Here is a 27,946-nt window from a genome sequence, read left to right as displayed (position 1 = left end):
ACAGTTACCTCCATCTACAATTTTCCTTGTTTCCTCCACTACTGCAATAAGGGCAGTTTCCGTGCCTTGTTTGCACCTAAACCCAGTCTGGGCGGGATGTAGTAGATTGTTACTTTCAATGAAGGTGGATAACAAGGAGTTAACGTATTTTTCGGCAATCTTACTAATAGTAGGCAACAAGGAGATAGGGCGGTAGTTAGCCCAATCATCAGGGTTAAGATTGGGTTTCTTTAATAACGCCCTTACTCTTGCATGTTTCCATGCGGGTTGAACTAACCCAGCTACCAAGGAGGTAATAATCACATCCTGTATCACCGGGGCCACCGTGTCTGAGACCAAATTAAGGACAGTTGGTGGAGCTACATCAATTGGTGAGCCTAATTTCAGATTCCCCAGGAGCAATTGAACCTTCGCACAGTCGAGGGGAATGAATTCCTTGAGCAGGATCAGGTCTTGGGCAGGGGGAAGGGATGGACCTACAGGGGTCACCTGAAATGACGAGTAAATGTTTACTACCTTTGCAGCAAAAAAGTTTGCCAATTCCCTGCAGCGAGTGTAAGCCAGAAGCGGGTTGTTGGTGGGAGTAGGGGGAGTGACTAGGGACTTAAAAATTAAAAAAATTTCCCTAGAGGAACTAGCGGCGGAAGTAATTTTCTCTTGATAGTAATTGGACTGGGTAACTTTAATAGTCCGTTTATAGTTGCGTAAAGCTAACCTATAAATATTTTTACTATCTTCACAGTAGTCTTTCCTCCACCTCCTCTCCTTGTGCTTACAAATCTGCTTAAGGACTCTAAGTTCTGGGGTGTACCAAGCTTTTTTATTTGCCCCCCCACTACGATGAGAGAGTTCGGCTTTAGGGAGGGCCTGGTCTAATGATACCTCCAACCACTGATTAAAGCGAGCATTCGCTTCTATAGGATCATTGCTGGCCTCGGGCTTAGTTTTCCTAAGGTCAGCAATCCATTTGTCCATTGGCAGTTTAGACCAAACTCGACTTATTTTTTTAGAAAGGTTAGCCTGGTCTGGCTGTTCTTGGTGAGTAAGGGAAAAGTACAGAAGGGCATGGTCAGACCAAGGGACTATCGTCGAGTTTTCAAACTTCAGCGTACTTAGGTTGGTATAGCAGTGATCAAGAGTGTGTCCCGCTTTATGTGTGGGACCTTTAATGATTTGTTTAAATTGGACCACCTCTAGTGCTGTCGTCAGACTTTGGCATGCCGGGGAATCAACTTCATCTAAATGTATATTAAAGTCTCCCAGCATAATTAAGTTGGAAGCATTGCAGGAGAGATTAATAGCACAGCTCAAGAGCTCTTCGCAGAATTGCCCAAGTGCCCCCGGAGGCCTATAAACCAAGAGCCCCGAGCATGTGCACGTAGGAGACAGTGTTATTGAAAATGTCATACTCTCTGCACCTGCGATGGTAACCTTCTCACATCTACAATCCACGGAATTTTTATATACTATGGCAATCCCCCCCCCGCCCATCTGTCCGGTCCTGCCTCACAATTGCATAATTTGGAGGCAGGACTCGTACAACATCGGGGTCTGAGCTATCATTAGTCCATGTCTCAGTGAGGAAGAGAACCTCTAGGTCTCTTTCCTCCAAGAGCAGGGAAATCTCCAGCCGTGCTTATGTAGCGATCTACAGTTAAGTAGTGCCAGTGAGTACGAGCACACATCAGGGACTCCCATAACAGGGATAAAATCATAATCACACCTTGTGCACGGCTTATGGCCCTTCTGATGAGTGAGTAACAGATTACAGTTAGGGCTTCTCCCCTCTCTTAATTTCAGGAGTTGATCCCTATTGTACCTTATCATGGATCTCTCTGGTCCCGTAGATGTAGGGGAACTGGCCCCTGGGCCCGTTCTGGCCCGGACGGGGCCATACGGGCTTACCTTTGGCGCCCCGCCGGCGCGCCCGCTGCGCCCACCCGCTTCGCGGACAGAAACCAGCATCCATTTATGAGGTGTAGGGGAACAGGAGGTAGCCCAACAACTAGTGCGCTCACTTCGTTTCCCCCCCAAAATGTCTGCCGGCCCTGTCTCAGACTGCGTCAGAGCCTTAATCGCCCTGCGGGGTTCAATTCCTACAAGGGGCAGATAGGTTCCTTATTAAAAGTTTAACAAACAAAATAGTAATGAGGCACAACAGAATTTACAAAATGTTTTAAAAAGTTTACAGGCAGCCTAACCCCCGGCTTCCGCCTCAGGGGAGATAAACACGACACACTACAACACGACAACTACAGGGTTTTTTGTAACGGTCTGGCATGACTGAGCAGCTGTTTTTAGACTTATGTCAACGTCAGAAAAAAGAACTTTAAGGAGCACTGGGGGCGGAGCTAGCAGCCGAGGGAAATGGCCGCATAGTCCCTGAGCTCCGTCGGCGCTACTCTCACCATCCTAATTAATCCTGCACTAACCTTGCACTATCACCACCTCCTGCATCCCGCTGGATAGCGGACCGCGCTGGGACCTGGAGGACCCGTCCTGAAGGAGATCCTGCCTGCCCTGACGGTGCGAGCGGGCCGGTCCACCGGAGCGCCGGGAGGGCCTGGAGACCGCGACCTCCGGCAGTGCAGGAGCCGTGCTGCGTGAAGGGGCGTGCGGCCACGGCCGGGCGGACACGGCGGCGATTGTTTGTTCTCCTGTAGGGGGCGGAGCCAGGACGGAGAAGGCGAGGCGGCGATAGCGGCTGGCGGCCAGCGGATCTGCGGAGCCTGGCCGAGAAGTGACCCAGCGTGAGCCTGTGAGGTACCGGTTGGGGAGTGCACGGGTGCGCCAGAGGTCTGTGGGAGACTGAGGCACAAGGACTGCTCCCCACGAGAAGAGCGCCTCGCCGGACAGCGGGTAGGGGGCGCAGATCGACTTGGGGACCCCCTTCCCTGCCTCTTGAGCAGAGCAACGACTGGCTACCCGATTCGGAGACGGGCTACCTCCGGGACCCGGAAAGCACGGACACTCGGGATTGCACGGCACCCCCGCCCCCCACCCAAAGGCGGGCTGCTGCGGAGTCTCCCCACGTGGCCCAGGCCTACAAATATTGCTGGTTGATCTCCTGCATTTTGTTGGGGACGGAAGTGCAGCTCCCTAATCACATCTGAGGCACGGGAAGCGCCGAGGCGCCTACCTGACGGCGGACCGTAATTATAGTGTGCCCGGAGCGGCGCTTCAGTGGTCTGGTGGCGGCGCTTGCAGCTTTTTGGCGCCGGGGGCCTAGACACGCAGAAGCGCGAGAAACACAGTACATAGGAGATCATGGGGAAGGGAGACAGGACCCAGAGTAAGCTCCCATTCTCACAAAGACGATTGCCGGTGCAGAGTCCTCAGACACATCAGGAGGAGGAGCAGCCGGCGAGAGAACCGCAGGAAGAGAACTCGGAGTTAAAATCGATGCTCAGGTCAATGGAACTTAACATCCAAACGAATATAACGGCGCTGGGGGCCAAGATGGACGCCATGTCATACAGAATGGACCGCATGGCGGAAAGACTCGACAAACATTCGGAACGACACGACATGGCGGAACGGCGCATTACTGAGGTGGAGGAGGCGCAAACAGATCTGGACACTGCGAGACGCCGGGCAGAGACGCTGATCAGATCGCTACAGGACAAAACGGAGGATTTGGAAGCAAGGTCCCGTCGCTGTAACCTCCGCATTCTTGGCCTGCCGGAGACCACCCAGACCGGGAGGATGGAACTGTTCGTCGAAACCCTGCTCACCAAGCTGCTGGGGGACAACGTGTTCTCGGCAATGTTTGTAGTCGAACGCGCGCATCGTTCGCTTGGCCCGAGGCCCAACCCGGGTCTCCCTCCTCGACCGATAATAGCGAAACTGCTGAATTATAGGGACAGGGACACGGCGCTTCGGCTGGCTCGGTCCAAGGGCGACTTGCACTTCGAGGGATCAGCGATTTCCATTTTCCCAGACTTCACGGCTCGAGTGCAGGAGGCGCGCAAACACTTTGCGCCGCACAAGAAACGACTCAGAGACATGGGCCTCGATTATGCAATGTTGTACCCGGCCAAGCTGCGGCCGGGTTCACATATTTTCACGGATCCTGCTGAGCTGCAAAAAGCCATGAAGAAGTGGGCCAGAGACAAGCCGGAAGACCAGGCGGAGGGTCAGGAGGAGGCTGAGCAGCGCCACGCGAGCGATCAGGAGTGACTCTGTGCGATGGGCCAGGGGGGACGATGGTCTCCAACTCTTCACTCAGGGACTTGAGCAGATCGAGAGGACTGATGCCGAAGAAGATCTCCGCAGATGTGATGTAACAGATAAGAGGGGATGGGGTTTTGGCACGGGCTTTGTCTACCCTTTGCTTAGGTCTACACCCGCAATAGTTGTTTTCTTCTTCGGTAGAATTGATAATGGGAGATCTAAGGGGGTCGCATTTGGGGTGGCAGGAGTGGGAGGGCAATATTCCTGGCAGTGCTGGGGTAAATGACTGTTTAGTTGCATAGGTTGGTGTGATGATGCATTTCTGGTGGCGCACGACGGAGGGTGGGGGTGCTAGGCCCCAGAGCAGCGGCTTGCCAATTGGGACTGAGTTGGCTAGCTACCTTTGCCCACGTGCTTTTTGCTACTGGGACATTTGGACTTGTGGTTGGGGAGGGGCGGGCGGGATGGGGACCTGCATGACCGATTTGGGGTGGGTCAGCTGTGGGTGGGGGGTGGATTGTTGGGGTGTGTTCTTGAATTTGAGTTGTTTTTTACGATTGACTGATAACGTGCTTTGCCGAGTTATATGGGAAACTCCTACTGTGCATTTTACTGTTGCTGCCTCGCAGAACCGATTGCTTGCCTGTGCTCCCAGAGTTCGCCTGTGCCACTCACATTATGACCTTACCGCTCAGCATGGGGGACGGGAATGAGACAGATGCTCACGCGTCTTTGCAGAGACCGGAGCCGGCTCAATTAAGGGTCCTGACTTGGAATGTGAGGGGCTTGAATGACTTCAGGAAGCTGCGTAAGGTCCTTAGCTATTTGCGTAGACATCATATAGACCTTGCCCTCTTACAGGAAACTCACCTGCCACTGACCAGCAAAATGCTTACACACAGAGGTTTGGCTGCCTGCAGTATAGCGTCCGGCTTCACCACGCACTCAAGGGGGGCGCTCACTTGGGTTAATCCCGGCTCTAAACTCTCATTAACGCCCTTGGAGGTCGATGCTGAGGGTAGATATGTTCTCTGCAGATGCAAGGGTAGGGGGCTTGATTTCATGGTGGTTAATGTGTATGGCCCTAACTTTGATTCCCCAGAATTTTACTCAACACTAGCCCAGAAGTGCAGGTTGTATGAATGTTCTGGAATGCTCTGGGGTGGGGATTTTAACCTGGTCTTAGACCCGACCTTGGATAGATCTGCGGGTCCTCACAGGAGCCTGTCGGGTGCAGCCACAGTCCTTCAGACTGAAATGGTGCGCTTGGGTTTAACAGACGTTTGGCGCAGCAGACATCAATCCAGAGGTGGGTACACGCACTATTCCGCCTATCATGAGATACACACTAGAATAGATTATTGGCTCACAACACAGCGCGTATCGAATTGGGTGAGGGATTGCCGTATTCTGCCATGCACGCTGTCCGATCATTCGCCTCTCCTCCTGATCCTTGAGTTGCCAACGCCCAGGATACCCCCCTTCACGTGGCGATTTCCCCCGTATTCCTTATTAGATGAGGTGTTCCGGGGCGAACTCGCAGATGAGATCGAAAAGTTTTTTGACGCCAACGAGGGCTCTGTGGACAGCTTCCAAACATTGTGGGAGACGTTCAAGGTGTATGTGCGTGGGGTGGCGATGGCCAAACACTCCAGTGTCCTTAAATCTATCAGACAGAGGCTTCAATACCTAGAAACACAGCTGACGGAGCTTGAGAAGCAACAACAGGCTGACTCTGGGGGGGACGCGCTAGACCGGATTAAACAACTGGTGTCTGAGTATAATACGGAGGCGGACAGGGAGGTCCAGCACATGGGTAAATACGCCACAGCACGTACTTACGGTGAGGGAGAAAGGCCTGGCTCCTTACTGGCTAATCTAGTGCGCAGCGAACGACGCCCGCTCATAGTAGGGGAATTGATATCCAGCACGGGAGAGGTCCTCACTGATGAAGAGCTGATACTCGAAGAGTTTCGACGCTACTACTCCACTCTTTACGACTCTGAGTCTAAAGGGATGGAAGGGGCAATTGATGATTATTTAGGCTTTATCAAAATGCCACAGCTCTCGAATGCGCAGAGAGAATTCCTGATGATGCCTATCCAGAAGGAGGAAATAGTGGACGCCCTAGATAGCATGAGGTCTGGAAGTGCCCCGGGGACAGATGGGCTGACGGTTGGTTTCTACAAGGCCTTCAAAGACCAGTTGATACCATACTTATCGACACTGTTTGACGACATATGCCTGGAAGGTAGTATGCCCCCGTCCATGCGGGAGGCGCTCATTGTCACTCTCCTGAAACCAGGGAAACCCTCGAATGAACGGGGATCATACAGACCCCTTTCATTGATAAATGTCGATGCGAAACTATATGCAAAGGTACTGGCGACGCGTCTCGCTCTCTTGGCCCCGGAACTGGTCGCACCAGAACAAGCCGGCTTCATCCCCACTAGGAATCTCACATATAACATACGTACGGTGCTGGGGACAATGCAGCACGTGAAACCCGAGAATAAGGCGTTGGCGGTATTTTTAGACATGGAGAAGGCGTTCGACTCAGTCGAGTGGCCCTTCATGTCGAGAGTACTGCGGAAGCTGGGCCTGGGTGAACCCTTTTTACAAATGATAGGTGCATTGTACTATAAGCCGTCGGCCAGAATCAGACTGGGCAACAGAGTGACAGATGCGTTTGCAATCAGCAGAGGCACCAGACAGGGCTGCCCCCTCTCTCCATTGCTGTATGCGCTAGTAGCGGGACCTCTGGCGTGTGCTCTGCGAGAATACCACAGCCACGAGGGCATCAACTTCCCTACTTACAGGATCTGCATTTCCACGTATGCAGACGACACCCTATTATACATCAGAGACCCGGAACACAATCTTTCCCCGGTGCTAAGGGAAGTGGTACAGTTTGGAGCGCTGTCGGGACTAAAAGTGAACTGGAATAAATCGGTGGCTTTCCCGCTGACCCCAGTGACGAGCAGATTCCCGATGGACTATCCACTACAGTGGTCAGAGGATCCGGTTCGTTACCTGGGTATACAATTGCATTCTGACCCGGACATTCTGGTCAGGGAAAATTACGGAGTGGCATATTCTAGATTGTCTGATGATGTGGACAGATGGTGCAAGTTACCGTTGTCCCTGTCGGGCCGCATAGCCCTGATAAAAATGATCGTCCTACCGCGGTTTCTCTTCCTATTCAATAACATCCCGGTGACCCTCTCGAAGGCATTCTTCAAGACACTGACACAGGTTCTCACGCGGTTGGCGTGGGGGGTCAAGCAACCGAGAGTGCAGTGGCGGGTGCTAATGCTCCCGTATGAACAAGGAGGTTTGGGGGCCCCGGACCTAGAAAGATACTATAGGGTCGCTCAGGCAGCACATTTGCATACTTGGACGCACGGGGATCGCAATATCCCGCACGTGATTCTGGAGACCCTTTTCACTGACCCCCTCCCTCCGCCAGCTACAGTGTTTGCACCGGCTACACGTCGGGTAGGCACGTTGGATTCCATCACTGCGACAAACCACGCCTGGCACTCGCTGGCCAGGGGACACGGACATGATACTCTGTACTCCCCACTCGTCCCGATAGACTGGGCACTTTGGCTCTCGCCACTGAGAGAGAAGGGGGTCGTACTCGCGCTTCGACAGTTAGGCCTATTCAAGTTGGGAGATCTATTCAGGGACGGGACGGCACTCACCTGGACGCAGTTAGTCCCCCCCCAGCCACCAGCCTCGATGCTGCAACGTTTCCACTTTCACAGGGTGCGTGCGGCGTTACAGGCCCTATTGGGCCCGTCCATGCAGGAGCCTACTGAACTGCCAGAATTGACATATGTTATTAAAACCCAGTCCTCCAGCCATCTAATCTCACGAATGTATAGGGTGGGCCAACTCGGCGGGGAACGACCTTCCTCTAAAGCCCGATTGGCATGGCAGCGAGACCTGCAAGCGGAAATAAGCGACTCAATGTGGGAGTACTGCTGTCGCAACACTAAAAAAGTGTCACTTAATGCTCGGCATAGACTTATCCACTTCAACTTTTTGCAAAGGGTGTATTACACTCCTGAGCGTCTGCATAGATATGGCCTCCGACAATCATCGGAATGCGAGCGCTGTCATGCCCCGATGGCGGACTTCATGCACCTAGCGTGGTCCTGCCCGGGCATCAACAAATTCTGGGCAGACGTTTTTGGGGAGCTAGGTCGCATATTAGAGACTGAGCTCCCAGTCGATCCTGCGTTGGCTTTGCTGGGATATTCCAGGCTTCTCCCCCCGGCGATACGTCGCCTGGCAGATATGGGGCTAATTGTGGCCCGACGAACAGTGGCACGCTGCTGGATGCGGGGACCACTCCCGACAAAAGGAGGTTGGTCCAGAGACATGCTGTACGGTTGCACCCAGACACAGCTCTATAGCGAGCTCCTGCCCCCTGTCAGTAGACCCAAAAATTTCTGGGACTTATATCTAACTTATGTTACCACTGTCGATACCGAGGAGCAGGTGCAGGAGGAGAAGGAGGAGAGGCGGGAAAGGGTAGAGAGTGCTGAGGAGTAGGGGAACAATACGGTCGGATTGAGTGACTTGTGAGGGCCTGAGTGGGATGGGTGGTAAGTCCCCGAGGGCTTTCAGGGTACAAGTGGCCACACGACATTCGGGAACAATTCATATAGACCACACGCAGAGCGGGGGGTACAGGCAGAGGTTGGAAACAGTGGCGTAGGGCGGGTGGCAGGGGTGGTGTTCGTTGGGTAGGCGGGGAGGTGAGGCGCCATGCAATGGGTGTGAGGTTGAGGCAAGCACAGGAGTGGTTAAAGGGGGAGGGGTGGGTTGTGGGGGGTGTTTGTAGGAGTGGTTATAGGACTGGGTGTTGTTCGCGGACAGGCACACTACACTAGGCACATGTCCACACAGTGCTGTTGAGAGCGCAAGTTCTGAGGTAGGAGGGGTCGGGGCTGGAAGGCTACGATACCTTTGGTGCGTTGGTTGAGTGGTGTCGAAGTAAGACTGCTGCTAACGTACTTTGAGATTAGGATGTATTGCTTGATTGACTGATCCAATGTATTCGTATTGATGTGCATTTACATTGCTGCCGGCCTCAGGGTTGTAGGCGTGGAGCCGTGTGTGTATACTGAAGGCGAATAAAAGTTTATAACCCAAAAAAAAACAAAAAAAAAAAAAAAACTTTAAGGAGCACTGAGCTAGGGATCCACATGTTGATCTCTCCTCCTACAGGATTTGATCTGCGAAGAGACCAGTATGATATACAATTACTCTGATCATCACAAAAAAAAACATTTAAATCATTAAGAAAAATAGATTAGAAATACTAAAGATAATTTGCCATTTAGTAGTTCTAACCAAATGACATTACTTGGCAAATTTTACTGTCAAAGTTTATCTTCAATAATGGGATCAAGGTTCTGCGAAATCTGGACCTTTGTTCTTAATTGTTTCAAACAGATTCATGTTCTGCTGCCATGCAAGGCTAGAGCTGACATTGTATTGATAATCAGAAGTAGAAATCTCCATGGGGCAGAAAAAGCAATAGAAAATGTTCTCCTTATAAGTGACACAAGTATTTTTTTAACCACTTTATTTAAAAATGTTCAACTGGGATTAAAACAAACATAATGACAGTCCGTTCCACGACAGAGTGCAGTTTTCATTTGTTGGTGCAAATAAAACGATACAAAATAAAACTCTCACACACACACACAACTATTTTTAGTGAAAACGTTTAGAAAGAAGCTTGCAACCTTCCATCTTAAGCTGAAAAATAAATTATCTCTTTTTATGTATGTGTAGGTGAAACTATCCGTATACATGAAGTACTTTAAGACCATGGGTGGCCACCATCTGATGTTGATCATCATTTTCTACATGGTCCAGCAGACAGCTGCCTTCTTCAGTAACTACTGGATTGGTTTATGGACCGATGATCCAGTTATCAATGGGACACAACAAAACAAGAAGCTGCGGCTTGGAGTGTATGGCTTTCTGGGATCAGTGCATGGTATGGAGATTGATGTTTGCTTTTTTGATGTTTTTTACTTTGTTTTTTTAGTAGATTGTTTTGAAAGACAGATGTTAGACCAGAATTAGTGCCAAAAGCTGGATCTGTTTGATAACCAGAGTCAATCGCCATGCAGGTCTTGATGATCGCCATCCTTCTAGAAAAGGTAATCTCCTCAAGTGCTGTCATAGTCTAGTTTGAGGCAAGCCCCATCCATTGGCACAGAAACATCAACTCACCTCATTATGATTGTCCTACTCAATGCCATCTGTGGGGCGATTCAGTGAATAGGGAACAGGAGAGTAGTCCTGCTGGTAGATTGATGCACAAGTTATTGTGAGTGACCTTATGATACACTCAAAACGTTTAGAAAAAAAGATTGTAGGGGGATTTCTTGATATTGGTGTCTTGCTCTACACATCAGAACTTGTCCACGACTGTGACCCTCTGTTGTGGTGTACCCTACATCTCCATTCAATCCTCTGCCCTGGTAGTGCACTGGAGCATCTAGTCACAAAGCATGGTCAATCTTCCTTCAGTATGTTAATGACACCCTACAATACCCTGTTTGCTTCCTATTGAAAGGCTACTTGGCAAGGCTAATTTTGAGGTGGTAATGGAGGCGTTTTTGCTGTGAGATTTTATCTCAATCCATGGGCTGCATTATGTTTTTTCTTGTTAGTAACCATTCAACTGTGCATTATATGACACCAATGTGCTTTGAGATTTTTTTCTTAAAATAAAAAACTTTGTGCAAGAGGGATGTTAAGAGATCGGTGGCCATGCACTTCGTGAAATTAAACCCAAGTGAAGCAGAACATCTTCTAATAGAATTCCTAAAATAATAAACCTAGACAAAATGTTTGTTATGTGCTTCACAAGATTACCTTTTACACAGCCACAAATGGATTCCAGGGGTTTATAGTTGTTAGAGAGTCCTGCCATAGTCCAATAAAATGTTCATCTTTCAATAGTAAAATAACCACCATTTTGGATTGATTAATATTAATTGTATAGAAAATACTTTATTAGAACTTCGGTTAAAGTAATACTTAAGTATCATCTTCTGACTGGTTTCTGACCTGATTCTATCAAACTACATTCTACTGATTCCCAAGTATGAGAGAGTTGGAGAATAGAATGGCTGGTATAACTAGTCTTCTTGTCCACGGAGTGATCAGGATATGTTTCAGTCAACCACAGCACCTCTGTAACACTTTTAAAGTGTCACAAAGTAAGGCAGATTGACTAACTTTGAGCATCAGGTACAGCAGGAGCATTGCAGTTGCTAATTTCTCTCCTCCCTAGGAACGGCGCCTCAAGGGAGTCATAGACATGAATACTCCCTATGAGGACCTCCCCCAGGGAAGGGGAAAAGTGGAGAAATAAAACATAAAGGACTGGCAGCCAGAAACCATCTACAGAGCGCGGCGACAGGAGAGACACCATACGTTAGATCTGTTTTCTGATTCCTGCAGAGAGACACAAGAAACACACATAAATGCACTCCCCCCCTGACTACATTACTGGTTATATATACATATGTTTGTGTAATCACTTACTGGGTAAAGCTGCCACAAGCATTCCAGTAGAAAAGGGCACAAAAAGGTAAAAATAAAGTAAATGCAAAAGAAACAGGAGCTATTCAAGAACCTCGGTTCTGGAAAGCTAAAAGTTGTTTAGCTATAATGGTGAAATGTCATATGAGTGAAAAGCTACTTAGCTTCATGAATGCAGTCTCTTTCTGCTCAGCTGCACGGGTCTCGAAATCCCAGAATATCGCTTGGAGTCAATACTTCTTGCTTCTGTAGCGATTCACTAGGCATAAATCCGAGCCTCTCACCAGATGAGGTAAGCCAAAACGTGCAGCAAAATGTTGATTCCCAAAATAATTGCCAAGAAACAAAGCTCTGCTAACATGTGTCCGGTATTTCTGTATGTTTATACAATCCAATGTCAAGTTCAAGTCCGTTCCTTCCCCTTCGCAGAGAGCTCTACTCTCTGCTCTTCCAACTCGGCTCCAGATGGGGTCAAGGGTCAATAAGCATCGCGAACGCTGTACCAGAGAGCTTCTCCCTCTGCTCTCACAGCGCGGCTCCAGATGAAGAGATTAAATCCGACGCAGAGTGGAACAGCACTCTGATTTGCAAGGTTCCAAATCCGATAAGGCACTAGAGATGGGCAACACCACAGGTGACAAGCACCGAGGGCTTACTGAGAGGGATAGATATAGAAAGCAGGAGCATAGCGGATAGGGAAAGAAAGAGGAAGGACTACACAGCAGGCATTCTGGGAGACGTAGTCCATTACTAAACACCTAAAACGTGACAGAACCCCCTCTCAACGACCGACGTCTCGGCGGTCCACCAGGTTTAGAAGGGTACAAGGAGTGGAAACGCCTCAAAAGCCCAGGACAGTGTAGATTAGCGAGCGGTTCCCAAGAGCGTTCCTCTGGCCCATACCCCTTCCAGTCGATTAGATACTGCAAGACACCCCTCACTCTCCTGGAATCAAGCACAGCCTTCACCTCATACTCAACATCCCCCTCAATCTCCACAGGAGGAGGCCTCACTGCAGCCCTGGTACACTTCACATATGGTTTCAATAGGGACACGTGGAACACAGGGTGGATGTGCCACGACGTAGGAAGTCTCAACTTCATGGCTACAGGATTAACCACCGCAACTATGGGATAAGGACCAATGAACTTCGGTTGTAAACGTGTATTCCCCTTAAATCTCAGGTGTCTGGTACTCAGCCATACCTTATCACCCACTGAGTATGCCGGCTCAGGAGTTCTCCTTCTGTCGGCCTGTATTTTGTCGCGGTTTCTGGCTGCCGCCAGATGCTCTTTGGCATCCTGCAAAACAGAGAGAAGGTGAGCATGGTGTTGTTGGATGGTAGGATGGGAGGAAAGACTTGGTTGTTCAAAAGGCAGTGAATTGGGGTGATACCCGTTAAGGCAAAAGAAGGGCGAACAACCCAAAGAAGAATGAGTAGTGTTATTGTAGGCGAATTCCGCCATCCACAACAACGTTCTCCACTCCTCATCCTGCTGGAGGGTAAAACACCTCAAATACTGCTCCAACGTTTGATTCAGTCTTTCTGTTTTGCCGTCTGTCTGTGGATGATAGCTTGTTGACAAACGAGCATCGATTTTCATGATGTCGCACAGAGCTCTCCAAAACTTGGAAGTGAACTGTGTTCCTCTATCCGTAATGAGAACAGAGGGAACACCGTGCAACCGTACGACGTTTTGCAAAAAGACTATGGCCAATTCTCCTGATGTGGGCAACTTAGTCAATGCAATAAAGTGACCCATTTTAGTTAGATGGTCTATCACCACTAGGATAGTGTTGTTGCCGAAACTGAGAGGCATTTCCACTATAAAATCCATGGATACCGTATGCCATGGTGCAGGAGGTACCGGTATGGGACGGAGTAATCCGCTGCTTCGTTGGTGCTGTGCCTTAGCTTGAGTACATATGGGGCATCTGGCAATGTACTCTTCGATGTCCTTCCGCATCGTCTCCCACCAAAAGTATCTGGAAGTGGTCTGGAACGTTTTTTGTGCTCCCATATGTCCACTCAAGGAAGAATCATGTGTCCATTGTAGGACTTGCGTCTGTAGTCCTGTCTCAGGTAAGTACAGTTGCTTCTCCCTAAAGAGTAACTTGTCTCTCAATGTTCTCAGTAACGGTTCTTTGGCTATCCAGGATTGTGCGTCCACGTGTTCGTTTTCTTCTTCAACTTGCTTCAGAAATTCAGAGGAACATGTGATCGCTGATGCAGATGGAATGAAAGAAGCCTTTTGTAAAATGATGGGAGGGTCTTCGAGTTCTGTTACTTGATCCCTCAATACTGATTCCGGTCCTGAGAGGGATTCTGCTTTGCCGTTTTGTGGGCCTGGACGGTATTTAATTACAAAGTCAAAATCTGAGAAGAATAAAGACCACCGCAACTGGCGTGGGGTTAAGGCCTTTGCACTTTTCAGAAAGAGTAGAATACGGTGATTCGTGAATATTTCAACAGTGTGTCTATCCCCCAGGAGATGGTGTCGCCATTCCTCATGCTCTCTTTATGGCCAGCAACTCTTTGTCAGTGATACTATAGTTAATTTCACTGGAAGACAATTTCCTGGAAAAGTATGCCACGGGATGGAGTTGGCCTGATTCGGGGTTCCTTTGCGATAATATGCCTCCTATGGCATAATGAGAGGCATCTGTCTCCATCACGAAGGGTTGATTGGCATCAGGATGCCGTAAGATGGGCGCAGTGATGAAGCGGTTCTTCAAGGCTTGGAAGCCATGTTCGGCGGGGTCAGTCCACTTGAAGACCGCTCCTTTCTTCAATAGATGGGTCAAGGGCTGTATAATCCTGGAGAAGTCTTGGATGAATCATCGGTAAAAGTTTGTAAAGCCTAGAAAGCTCTGCAAAGCTTTCACACTGGAGGGAGATTCCCACTGAATGATTGCTTGTGTTTTCTTATGGTCCATCCGTAAACCATTCGGGCCGATAACGTATCCCAGAAACTCCACTTCGGTAGTGTGGAACAAGCATTTCTCCAGTTTGGCATATAGTTCATGTTGCTGCAGCCATTCCAGTTCTTCCATCACGTGCTTCACATAGCCTTCTGGAGTAGGAGAGTAAATCAAAATGTCGTCGATATAGACGATGCATGAGACGTCCAGCAAGCCCCTCAACACCTCATCCATAAAGAACTGAAATGCCACAGGGGCGTTGCACAGGCCAAAGGGCATGACCTGGTACTCATAAAGCCCGTATTTGTTGCGGAAAGCTGTCTTCCACTCGTCTCCACGGCGGACTCTCACCAGATGATACGCACCCCGCAGGTCAAGCTTGGTGTACATCCTTGCGTCTTTCAACTGATCTAACAGGACCGGTATCAGAGGGAGAGGGTACCTGTTCTTTCTGGTTACCCTATTGATGGCTCTATAGTCGATGCATGTGCGCAATCCTGCCTCCTTCTTAGGGATGAAAAACAAAGGAGACGATGCAGGGGATGTAGAGGGACGTATGAATCCTGATTCCAATAGCTTCTTCAGATATTGTTGAAGATAGGTGTTCTCTGCCTCAGTAAGGGCGTAAATCCTGCTACAGGGAATACTAGCTCCTGGTTCCAACTCGATTACACAGTCGTATTCCCTGTGTGGGGGTAACTTGCTGGCTTCTTTCTCACTGAAGACATCCTGGTACCTTCTATAGACCTCTGGTAAAGTAGTGACAGCGTTGACACTCAATGTTCTCACTCCGCTTGCTAGAGTGCTTGCAGGGGTTTCCATTCGGATTTCCTCATGTATGCATTGAAGGGTACAATGATCAGCACAGTAGTCCGAGCTGAGCATGATCGTACGAGCTGCCCATTTAACAACAGGATCGTGTTGCGTTAACCACGGCATCCCCAAGATCAGCTTGAACTGAGGAGCATCGATTAAATCAAAGGTAATGTGCTCGTAATGGTTTTGTCCTACTTGCATGACCAATTGGCGGGTATGGTAACATACCGGCCCCGATGTCAGGTCTGAACCATCTACTGCTTTCACGGCTTCAGGCGTTTCCTTCTGAATGCATGGAACTCCCAGTCTTTTAGCGTATTGTAGGTCTATGAAATTGCCTGTAGCTCCGCAATCCAGCATTGCGTGTACCATCACGGGTGTTTCTCCTGGCCATTTTATAGTGACACACAAGTTCATATGGGGCACAGACGGTTGCATCGTGTTTGCTACTGCGTGATAGACCTCTTTCTCCACTTTTTGGCTCAAACAAGGGGTCTCTGGCTTGTTTGAGCATTCTCGTTTCCCGAAGCACTAGAGGAATAATCAACTGCTGGAATGTTTCGTGCATTTTTGGTTTTCGATTTGCAGTCTTTGATGAAATGCCCCGACTTCCCGCAGTACATGCAGAGTTTCTGATTGCGTCTTCGGGTTCGTTCCTCAGGACTTAAAGAACCCCTTACTCCTCCGATCTGCATAGGTTCGGTAGTGTCAGACGATGAGGCACCCTCCAACACAGCTCTCGGTTTAGATATCGGAAACCGCATCTCATATCGATGTTTGTCGCCTTTGCGTTCCTGCAGTCTGTGATCCAACTGTACTGTAAGATCTATTAGCTCTTCACAAGAAGAAGGCATATTCACCACCTGGGCCAGAACGTCCTTTAACTCTCCTCTCAATCCTTGGTAGAACAAGGAGACTCTCTTTTCGGATGGCCAATCTGTTTCAACAACAAGACGGTTGAAATTAGTTATGTAGGACAAAAGGTCTTGTGATCCCTGTTTGAGCGTGATAAGTTCCCTATCTAGGGAAAGCATGTGAGCCTTGCGGTCAAATAATTTGCGCATTTCCTCACAAAACTCGTCAAAATTAGTTAGTACCGGATCATTTCTATTGATCAGGGGGAATGACCAACTTGCTGCGTTACCTCCTAAATATGATAACAATAAATGCCGTCTTAGAATGATCATCGGGAAAGACAGTGGGTTTGCACATGAAGTGCAGCTTGCACTGTCCCAGAAATGTACCAAATTTTTTAGGATCCCCTAAGAACCTTTCTGGTGGAGCCAATGGTAATTGCACTGGTTGAATAACCTGAATGGTGGAGGGACTTTGCACTCCTTGAGTTAAGGGAGAATGAGTCTGCACTGGGGGTGGTAATGTAGCTTCCCTGATATAATGGGCTCCTCTAGAACTGGTGGGACTGGACCGAGCTATCCCAGCAACCTCATGCCTAAGGGTACTCATTTCGTTCTTCATTTCGTGATTCTCCCCTCTGACTGCGTCTACTTCCACCCTTAAAGCTGTAAGAGCGTCTAACACAGATGTCAGGACAGTATTGGTATCCATCGCTCAGGCCGTATTAGTACGTGGGCTTGTCATTCTGTCACAAAGTAAGGCAGATTGACTAACCTTGAGCATCAGGTACAGCAGGAGCGATGTAGTTGCTAATTTCTCTCCTCCCTAGGAACGGCGCCTCAAGGGAGTCATAGACATGAATACTCCCTATGAGGACCTCACCCAGGGAAGGGGAAAAGTGGAGAAATAAAACATAAAGGACTGGCAGCCAGAAACCATCTACAGAGCGCGGCGACAGGAGAGACACCATACGTTAGATCTGTTTTCTGATTCCTGCAGAGAGACACAAGAAACACACATAAATGCACTCCCCCCCTGACTACATTACTGGTTATATATACATATGTGTGTGTAATCACTTACTTAGTAAAGCTTCCACAAGCATTCCAGTAGAAAAGGGCACAAAAAGGTAAAAATAAAGTAAATGCAAAAGAAACAGGAGCTATTCAAGAACCACGGTTCTGGAAAGCTAAAAGTTGTTTAGCTATAATGGTGAAATGTCATATGAGTGAAAAGCTACTTAGCTTCATGAATGCAGTCTCTTTCTGCGCAGCTGCACGGGTCTCGAAATCCCAGGATATCGCTTGGAGTCAATACTTCTTGCTTCTGTAGCGATTCACTAGGCATAAATCCGAGCCTCTCACCAGATGAGGTAAGCCAAAACGTGCAGCAAAATGTTGATTCCCAAAATAATTGCCAAGAAACAAAGCTCTGCTAACATGTGTCCGGTATTTCTGTACGTTTATACAATCCAATGTCAAGTTCAAGTCCGTTCCTTCCCCTTCGCAGAGAGCTCTACTCTCTGCTCTTCCAACTCGGCTCCAGATGGGGTCAAGGGTCAATAAGCATCGCGAACGCTGTAACAGAGAGCTTCTCCCTCGGCTCTCACAGCGCGGCTCCAGATGAAGAGATTAAATCCGAGGCAGAGTGGAACAGCACTCTGATTTGCAAGGTTCCGAATCCGATAAGGCACTAGAGATGGGCAACACCACAGGTGACAAGCACCGAGGGCTTACTGAGAGGGATATTTATAGAAATCAGGAGCATAGCGGATAGGGAAAGAAAGAGGAAGGACTACACAGCAGGCATTCTGGGAGACGTAGTCCATCACTAAACACCTAAAACGTGACATAAAGCTAGCTGAATCCTAATGGTTGCCTATCTTTGTGTTCCAGACTGTAACTACCTTACTGAACGAAACTGTGCCATTCACAGAAGGAAAATACTGAAGAGAGAATGATATATTCAAGGAAACAATGTCTTCATTGTATGACCAGAACAGATATAAGGAAAATTTCTTATGAGCCTTTGCACCAAATAGCTTGGTTGGCTCCTCTGCGGTGTAACCCACACATTGCATTAAGAAGAATCTAATATTACTTACACTAGTCAGTCCTAACAGAGCTCAGAAACTTCCCAGCTATTTCTTGTTATGCTGTTTTTCAGCTGTGTCAAAAAAAAGTATTAAATAATGGAAATATATACATCTGGCTCATGGCACTTTTCTAGTTCTTCAAATAAGGTAAAAGAGAGCTCACCAGACAACCATAACCAAAGAGTGTCAAATAATAATAACAGAACTGAAAGGTTTACGCAATAGTTATCAGTTACATTGCAGATGACGAGAAACTAACCAAGCTACAACTTGGTTAGTTTCCTTCAGAAGGGAGATAAACAGTGACATTGGACAAGTATAAATCAGATCCATACATCCTCCCATGCGGAGTTCCACAGAGATCATCTCTGAGTCTATCCCTTTTTAACGTGCCCGTATCTGAACTCGCCCCTTTTATCCGAGAGTTCGCTTTTAGTCTCAGGTCTTACGCTAAGACACCCAGATAGTGGTGGCAGCTTACAAACATCTAGCCTCCCCCACATGACAGTTTCAGTATTGTATGAGAGAAATAAACAGTTGGATGGGAAAACACTGTCTTAAGCTTAACTCTGAGAAGACCGAGGTAGTAGTCTTCGGTAACCTGCAGCCCAGATGGGACAACCTCTTCTGGCCGGCAAAGATGGGTGAAACGCCAAAACCAGCTCAGAAGGCCAAAAATGTGGGAGTTATGATTGATAATAAACTAACACTATCTTACCAGACAAATGGCATCATCTCTGCCTCCCACTTTTTGATTAAGAAACTTAAGAAGATCTTACCTTAAATCCCCACTGACTCTAGAGCGACGGTAGTAACTACACTAATGCAGTCAAAACTGGATTACTGTAATGGGCTCTACCTGAGCATGAAGAAGCAATATCAGAAAAGGCTTCAGAAAGTTCAAAATGTAGCTGCAAGACTTCTGCTTAACATCCCAAAGCATGAATCAGTGGCCAAGGAAATTCATAAACTCTACTGGCTTCCGGTGACACGACTAATTAAATTCAAGTCATTATGTCTAGCATACAAGGCACTGAGCAATACAGGACCACTATTTTTCAGGAATCTCTGTGCCTGGTACGAACCGTCCAGACACCTACGTTCCACAGGTCTAGACTTATTAAAATTTCCTAGAATACGGTCCTCAAATTGGGGCCGTCGAAGCTTCTCATATGGCACAGCAAAACTCTGGAACACGCTCCCAATGGAGCTCAGAAGTGCAAGCTCTCTCACCATCTTCAGAAAGGGGCTAAAAATGTGGATATTTCAGAACTAGATGCATCGGCTGGGCTTACTGCCATTCTAGCGCCAAGACTCCTTTAAGGTGTGTTGGAAATTGGGTTACTGATTGAGGGTAGTGAAACCCTACTCAACAGCAACCACAATCTATGTCAGGGTGAAACACAAACATCCCCAAATTAACCCATGCTTAACCCTGTGATAGCTTGGCATAAAAACAGCCAGGCGTAACTTAGAGGCAATATGTAAAGTGTTTATGCAGAACTTCAAACAGTAATAGAGTAAAAACTCAACACAAGAAAAATCCCATGCCAATTTAGAAAAAATATAATACAATTTAGTGAATTATTTGACATAAAAATGACTAAAATCCAAACAGTAGGGCTGGAAATATGCAGTTTCAAAGTTTAAATCAATTATAGTGCATAGAAGAACAAAGCGTCAGCTGTGGTTATCTGATCACTCCGTACCCAGACAAAGCCACAAGTTCAGGCTGACCATGATGAAGGATGGGCCGTATACAGGACCCAGTTAATCCCGCTGAACGTACCTTAAATCCTGGTTTGCAGAGCTTTGCTTGATCCTTTGTCGAGGTGGCGTCATGCAGCAGCAGCTCCGAGGAGCTGCGAGGCTGCAATGCGGATTCCTGAGTTATTGGTGAGGATGCCATCAATGAGGGGCTTGTGAGGCAAAGTCCTGCATCAAAGATGCATCATGCACCGGCGGTTCTGAAGAAGCTGTGAGGCTGCGTTACAGAATCCTACATCACCATTGAAGATGCTGTGGATGAGGGACGTGACATGCAAATGCCTGTGTCGAGGATGTGCTGTGCAGCTATGGTTCAAGCTGCATTGCGAGGTTTGGCATCAGGGATGCTTTGCGATGCAATCGTTCTGAACTGGCTGAGAAGATATACATCACATTTACATGTTTTACAATATTATTCTAAGAAAATGCTATACATGCTACTTGATTTTAGACTAAGCTTTTCTTGTGACATAATCTGAACACTCCGTTCAAGGTTAGGGTTAGAACAAGATTTCCTAGTGCTTGCGTTGCCCACTAGGAGACAGATTCTAACATCTAGACCCATCATTGCATCAGAGCTGTACCTCTAACACAGAGGATTTATTATTTAAACAGTTCACTGTCCCTTTTTGGGTCAGAGGGGCACTCCAGCCACAACAGTCCTGGAACAAATGCTGTGTTCCACATGCATATCTGCTAACGCTGAATTTCTATCCTGCAGAGAAGGATTGGCAATCCCACTCCAGACCAATTCATCTGGGTATGGGGTCTCTGGCTAACCTAAGAGATTGGGCAGATGGTACTACCACTATGCTCTGCGAGTAAGGGAAGTGATAGGTATATATGGACAGGCTCTGGAGCCTTGTGGTGCCCTGTGTTGTGATAGACCAATGCAACGATATATGGTGCAGTACAGTAGGTGCCAGGCTATTTGCTGAGGAAGTGGGCACCCAGCAGATTCTCACTCTGATAGTCCCTTGTGGTCTGTGGCCTGTCTGCTTGTGCCCCCCCTCAAAAGGAGGACCCCTGAGGTGTGGCAGGACTCTACAGCGACAGCCCCACATCTGTTAATGGACCCTGCTCTTGTTATATGGCCCATAGGGTCATTGTTGACATTGCTTAGATAGCATGAGCTCTGCTGCCATGATGCTACTTTTGCGCACATTACTACATGACTTTATTTTGCAAGACTCTGTTTGTGCCTTTCACATGAGAACTGTCTGCTTTCTGCATTCTCTGGCTGTTCCTGGAGTTTAGTCTGAACACGATGTGCAAGGTCGATAAACAATGGTCATTCCCTAGCACCTAGACAAAACATGCTAACACAGCTGCGCTGCTGAAAACTCGTGCTTTGATTATGGGGGATGCATGTTGTTCAAAAAACACTTGGAGAGGGCCCTTTCCAGGGCGAAGAGCTATGCTGTTCCTATGATGTAGAAATACCATCTAGGCACTAAGGTATGGGGTCTGCTAACAAAGCCCAGAGATCTTTCTTTATATAATAAAAGTTCTTCTTACCAAGGGGAGGGTGGTTGGGCCTTTTAATCCTTTATCAAATGTCTGTGTATGATGACATCCCCCTTTGTAATCGATGAAATTGCAACAATGCTAACTGTTTTAGGTTTATTCATTTTGCTGCTGGTAGTGGTTCGTATACTGCATTATAGAGCACGCTAGTTAAAATAAACATTTTGAACTATAACAGTGACTGTCAATTCTTACTGTGGACAAGTAGGAGTGAGTGAGCAAAAGGGTGTGTCTTGCTACCGCCATTCCTGATAGAGTCTGGAATGTTGTGTTCTGGGTTGTCTAATCATTTGTAGCTTCATGATTATGTAGGAGAACGAATGAGACACTATAGCTAGTCGTTTTGGGGATTTTGGGTGCTAAGGTGGTAGGAAGGTTCAGCCCCTATACACTGAGGTCCTGTTTTCCTGTGCATAGTTCTGTGTATGTGCAGAATCCCCGCAACACTCTATTGCCCCAGGTGCCTGGCCCTGATTCCTTGCGGACTAACGCCAGAGTGTTACCACTAACAGCCTTCTGCAACCTGGGCTCTCTCCTTTGATGTTTCATTGGCAGCCTTGCCTGTGCTCCCAGAGGGCCCTACTACCTGGAGGGAGGCCTGTGCCACTCTATTTTTTTGTTCCCCGTCCTCCATTGATGAGCCTCGCCGTTGCCCCTAGACCTTGGGTCAGATTTTGGAGTCAATGGGAAAGGCTGACACTAGATAATCTAAGCTGCCTTTTGAATCACGCAAATCAATACGTGCTGCGGATACTTTTCAGGAGGGCCCTGCACAGGACACTGGAACTGAGGGTGACACGATTCCAGATTTGAATATCCGCTCCAAGTTTATGGACCATAAGCAGAGCCTTCACACCACTGACGCCAAAATAGACATGCTGACTGATTGCTTCGACTATCTGAAAGCAAAGGTAGACAGGAACAAGTAGCGGCTAGAGCAGCTAGACCACCTTACCTCAAAGGTGGAAAACTCACACTCCTCAGCAGGTGAGAGATTGCTACAGATGGAGAATTTTCTGGGCAAAGAGCGAAGACTTGGAGGCGCTATCTCGGTACAATCATTTACACATTTTAGGGGTACCTGGAGTCGACCGCAATGGGCGGAATGGAAGATTACTCAAAAATCTGCTAAGTACAATCTTCAGTATTCCAAACTAATTGTCCAAAGAGTCCACAGATCGTTGGGGCCACGTCCTCCGCCTAGTACCTCTGCTACGCCCATTATAGCAAGGCTCTTGAACTATCAAGACAGGGATACTACACTACGCCTTGCCAGGAACGTCAACCGCTCCAGTTTCAGGACAATGAGGTCTCCTTCTTTCCGCACTTCACCATGGCCATTCAGTCCACCCAGCAAGATTTCCTCTCAGTGAAACAGACTCTTCAAAAACAGCCGTCGAATACTCCCTGCTTTACCCTGCCAAGTATTGCATACAGCATCAAGGCAAATCACATGTTTTCACAGATCCTAAGGGGCTGCCAAATTCGCTGATGGTCTGCCAGCTGTTAGGACGCTTCCTCACCTGTTACCCTGGGCCATGACCAGCTCAGTGATAATGATTGAATGTTCTGACTCCATTCACATCTGCAGCCGACAACACTAAACATACCTGAACGCCGGCGACTTACATTAATACCTCACCTGCCACATGACTAAATTCCTCTACAGCTCATTATCCTAAGGCAGTTGCCTTCCACTGCCCTACTTGTCTTAGCTGTGCTGCCCGCTGCTGCCACAACTTCGCTCGCTGGCCACCCGGCTCTTACTGAGCTGGCAGAGAGCCAGGCTGTCTCACTTCTCCCTTGGTATGAGTACCTGTAAGACTTAGCTAACTGTCATTGAGAGTTTGTTGGATGGGTTGGTCTAGTTGGCCCGATTGTGCGGCCAAAGTGGGAGTCGGGTACTGGGGCTATGTACTGACATGTTTTAATGTTTGTTTATTTTCCCCTGTGTATTGCTAGACACAGAGATCTGCTTTATCCTCCTACAATGCTGATATTTGCTCCTATGAGACTGATTGTAACACTCGCTACTCCCCATGATGGCATCCATTAAATGTCTGACATGGAATATTAGGGGATGAATGACAGATGTAAGGCCCGACAGGTCTTATCCTCCCTGCAACGCCATAACATTGATATTTATTTCTTGCAGGAATTTCACTTGATGACCCCGACCTTGACACAGTTGAGGGTGCATTGCGGGTGAGAAGCATGTGGCCTGCTATTCAAACTATGCTGGGGGAGTGGCTGAAGTTCTGTGCAGGGGCCTGCAGAGCACTCGAAAAGTGCTCTGCAACCCACAGGGCCTATACCTCATACTGGCCGGAATCCTCCAAGGCCACCTGCTGATACTTGTGACGCTGTACGGGCCTAACACAGATGATCCTGCCTTCTTTACAGAAGTCTGGTGATTAGTAAGTACCATGGGACCTGGTGCATTGCGCGGGCATGAGACTTTAATGTGGTGCTGGGTGCCTCTGTTAACAGGTCCAGCAAAACACGTCAACCGCACCCCCTGTCTACTGTGCAGCTTCATGCAATCTTAACTTACAACAACTTGACAGACTGTCAGAGTTCAGGCATCATGCATAGTATATTGGGACCAGAGGCAGACCGAGTGCTAATGCATGTCAAGTGTTGGTCGGTCTGCTCTTTTTAGACCTCCGCTTTTAAGACACCAAGTGAATATCCCGCAGTTCCCTTTCCACGATCCTTAAGTCACGTAAAGGGATGCATCAACAGCAAGCCACCGGAAATTTCCTTGATATCAAGTTGGCACGTGATGCAGGAATCCCTTTTGTGATGAAAGCACATCCAGAACCGGTGAGAGCGGTAGATGGAAAAGAACTGTCTTCAGAGTTGATCACTTATCAAACTCCATTGATAGTTATGGTCTTTGGATCTCCCGAAGAGCGACCCTAAAATCCCACCACTGCATGCTGCACTGTTACAAGGAGGCCAGTGAATGGAACAATTTTGTGTGCTGTGCTGTGAATACCTTTATACCTTATCCGACATATCCAGCCTTCCGGCAATATATGAAGAGTACAGATAAGTCTTTGATGAAGTGAAAGCCACTGTCTTGCCACCCCATCGTAGTTATGACTGCCAAATAGATCTCATACCAGGAGCGGAATTACCAGTCAGTAGTATCTACGTGTTAGCAGCATCAGAGACAGAGTACTTGCAGAAGTACACTGAGGAAATGTTAGAGAAGGGGTTCGTTCGACACTCTATGTCGCCTGTGCCTTCCCCTATCTTCTTTATCCCTTAGCGAGAAGGAGGTTTGCACGCTTGTTTGGATTACTTCGCCCTCAATAAAGTCCCCATGAACAACAAATATCCCCTTCCTCTTATTTCGGTCCTCTTAGATCAAGTACGAGGAGCCAAGATATTTACCAAGTTTGATCTCTGGGGGGCCTACCATCTCATTCGAATAAAGGAGGGGGACGAGTGGAAGATCGCGTTTCGCACCGAGTTCGGGTTTTACGAATACTGCGTAATGCCATTTGGCCTTTGTAATGCCCCCGCAGGGTTCCAATTCTATGTCAACGAGATCTTACATATTCGTGATCATCTATATTGATGACATTTTGATTTATTCAAAATCAGAACAAGAGCATATCATCCACGTAAGAAAATCCTGCAAAAACTGAAAGAAAGCCATCTGTTTGCTAAACTCGACAAAAACACATTCCATACCTTACAAGTGGAGTTTCTTGGGTTTGTGATCACTCCAGAAGGTGTCCATATGGACCCAAAGAAAATCGAAGCCCTGGTAAAATGGCCTAGTCCCTGCTCGGTAAAAGAAGTACAATCCTTCATAGGGCTTGCACATGTTTATCAGCGATTTCTAGACCATTTCTCTGAAATCCTATCCCCTATAACACCGCTACTTCGGAAAGGATTCTTGTTTGAATGGTCCAAGGAAGTAGAACAGGCCTTCGTTACCTTGAAAGAACGGTTCAGCACGGCTCCTGTCATCAGACACGCTGACAATACACAGCCCTACTACATAGAAGCAGACACCTCCGAGTCTAAATATGCTGTGGGAGGGGTTCTCTCCCAAAGAGATAGAGACACCGGACAGATGCATCCTGTTGCCTATTTTTCTAAAACACTCTTGCCCGCCGAGCAGAACTACACAATAGGAGAAAGGGAATTGCTGGCTATAAAACTTGCCTTCCAGGAATGGAGCCACTATCTCTTGGGCTCCCTTCACATAATCACCATCTACTCAAATCATAGGAACCTCCAGTTCTTTTGATCTGCCCGCGCACTCACACCCCGCCAAATAAGATGGGTCTAATTTTTTAGTGAGTATGATTTTATCATTACTTATCGCCCTGGGCCCCAGCATGGAAAGGCCGATGCACTATCCCGAATAGGGCAAGGAAACCCTTAGACCTTAGTGCTACCCAACCTTTGGCTTTTATTGATCAGTTGAAGGAGCACTATGCAACAATACCGGCAGCGGAATGGGAAAGTAATCCTGTGCATCAGATTAGGGACGGTTTGTACTCTTATGATAACAAGTTGTTTGTACCCACTTCAGCATTACAACTCCAACTGATACAATGGTGTCATAACAGCTCCCTTGCCGGACATCCTGGAAGTGATAAAACTCTAACCCAAAGATGGTTCTGGTGGGAGGAGATGGCTAAAGATGTAACAACTTTCGTCAACTCATGTTCGACCTGTGCAAGACAGAAATCACTGCACTGTGCCCCTGCAGGGTTGCTGCGAACTACATCTATTCCCCCATCACCCTGGCATTCCATCAGCATGGACTTCATCACAGACCTCACCCGAAGTCAAGGATACACCACGGTATTCGTAGTAGTGAATATGCTCACCAAAATGGCACATTTTATTCCTCTAAAAAAGATACCCACCTGTAGAGAACTTGTACATATATTTCTGGAGCAGATACTCCAGCTGTACAGGCTCCCTTCTGTCATTATATCTGATAGAGGGGCGCAGTTTGTGTCTAGATTTTGGCGAGGCATGTGTACAGCCATTCAAATTGAACACAGATTATCCACCGCATACCACCCCCAGACCGACGGTCAGACTGAAAGGACCAACCGAACTTTAGAACAGTTTTTACGCTCTTTATTGACCACCATCACAAGTGACTGGGTGCAGGCTCTTCCTCTGGCTGAATTCGCTTATAACAACACTACACATTCTTCTACTGGTATTTCTCTTTTCTACTTTTCCCATGCACACCACCCCAGGTTCCTACCCATCTCCCTTCCCTCCAGTTTTGAGAGCATCCCTGCAGTCAAAACCCACCAAGAATCCCTTTTGTCTATATGGGAGAATGCCAAGAAAGAATTATAAAGAGCCAAAGAAGCAATGACGCATCAGGCAGATAAACATCGTCGCCCTGAGCCCACTTAAGTGGCAGGAGAAAAGGTCTGGTTGTCCACTAGAAATCTATGGTTAGAGGGACCTAGAAAACTACAACCACGATTTATAGGCCCTTATATCGTGCAAAAGGTAATCACTCCAGTCACCCTGAAATTACAATGGCCCGATGAAATGCGCATTCACCAAGTATTCGACAGTTCCTTAATAAAGCAATATACTCCACCCCATGGACCTGAGAACCCGCCTCCTCCCGTAACTGTTGACGGAGAAAAAGAGTATGAAGTTAAACACATCTTAGACTTCCGCAGATACAGGCGTAAACTACATTATCTCATTGATTGGGTGGGTTACACTCCAGAGGATAGGTCCTGGGAACCTGCTGAAAACGTTCATGCTCCTGTTCTAGTACGCAGATTTCATGCACTCCATCCCTCAAAACCCCGTCCTATAAATAGGCATTTGGCTGGGAGAACTGTCAGAGCTCAGGCATCATGCATAGTATGTTTGGACCGGAAGCAGACCGAGTGCTAATACATGTAAAGTGTTGGTCGGTCTGCTCTTTTTAGACCTCCCCTTTTAGGACACCAAGTGAATATCCAGCAGTTCTTTTGCCACGATCCCTAAGTCACGTAAAGGGACACATCAACAGCAAGCCGTCGCTTGGCTTACTGAATTGATCATGTGACCACGCCCCTTTGGTCCGTTCCCCGGGTTGAATCCTGCAACATTGTATCCAGCCTTGAATCCACCATTGTATCCAGATCGAGTGCGTTTCCCTGCCTATTCCGTGAAAGATCCGACGTATGCTTCCCCATCGAGATTTTTCCCGGA

General features: G+C 47.8%; 1 protein-coding gene across 4 annotated transcripts in view; it reads left to right on the top strand.

Annotated features, from left to right (window-relative positions):
• Window positions 1-27,946, top strand: part of LOC144784431 (multidrug resistance-associated protein 1-like) — a 1,265,484-nt gene that overhangs the window by 843,862 nt on the left and 393,676 nt on the right. For all 4 annotated transcript variants that reach the window (XM_078663181.1, XM_078663182.1, XM_078663179.1 and 1 more), the window contains one exon: window positions 9,988-10,195. In XM_078663181.1, coding sequence (XP_078519307.1) covers window positions 9,988-10,195 — 208 coding nt within the window. The remainder of the gene's footprint in view (window positions 1-9,987; window positions 10,196-27,946) is intronic.

Source organism: Lissotriton helveticus, chromosome 10 (genome assembly GCF_964261635.1).
Source record: "Lissotriton helveticus chromosome 10, aLisHel1.1, whole genome shotgun sequence".
NCBI lineage: Eukaryota > Metazoa > Chordata > Amphibia > Caudata > Salamandridae > Lissotriton > Lissotriton helveticus.
This window is presented reverse-complemented; position numbering and strand designations above follow the sequence as displayed.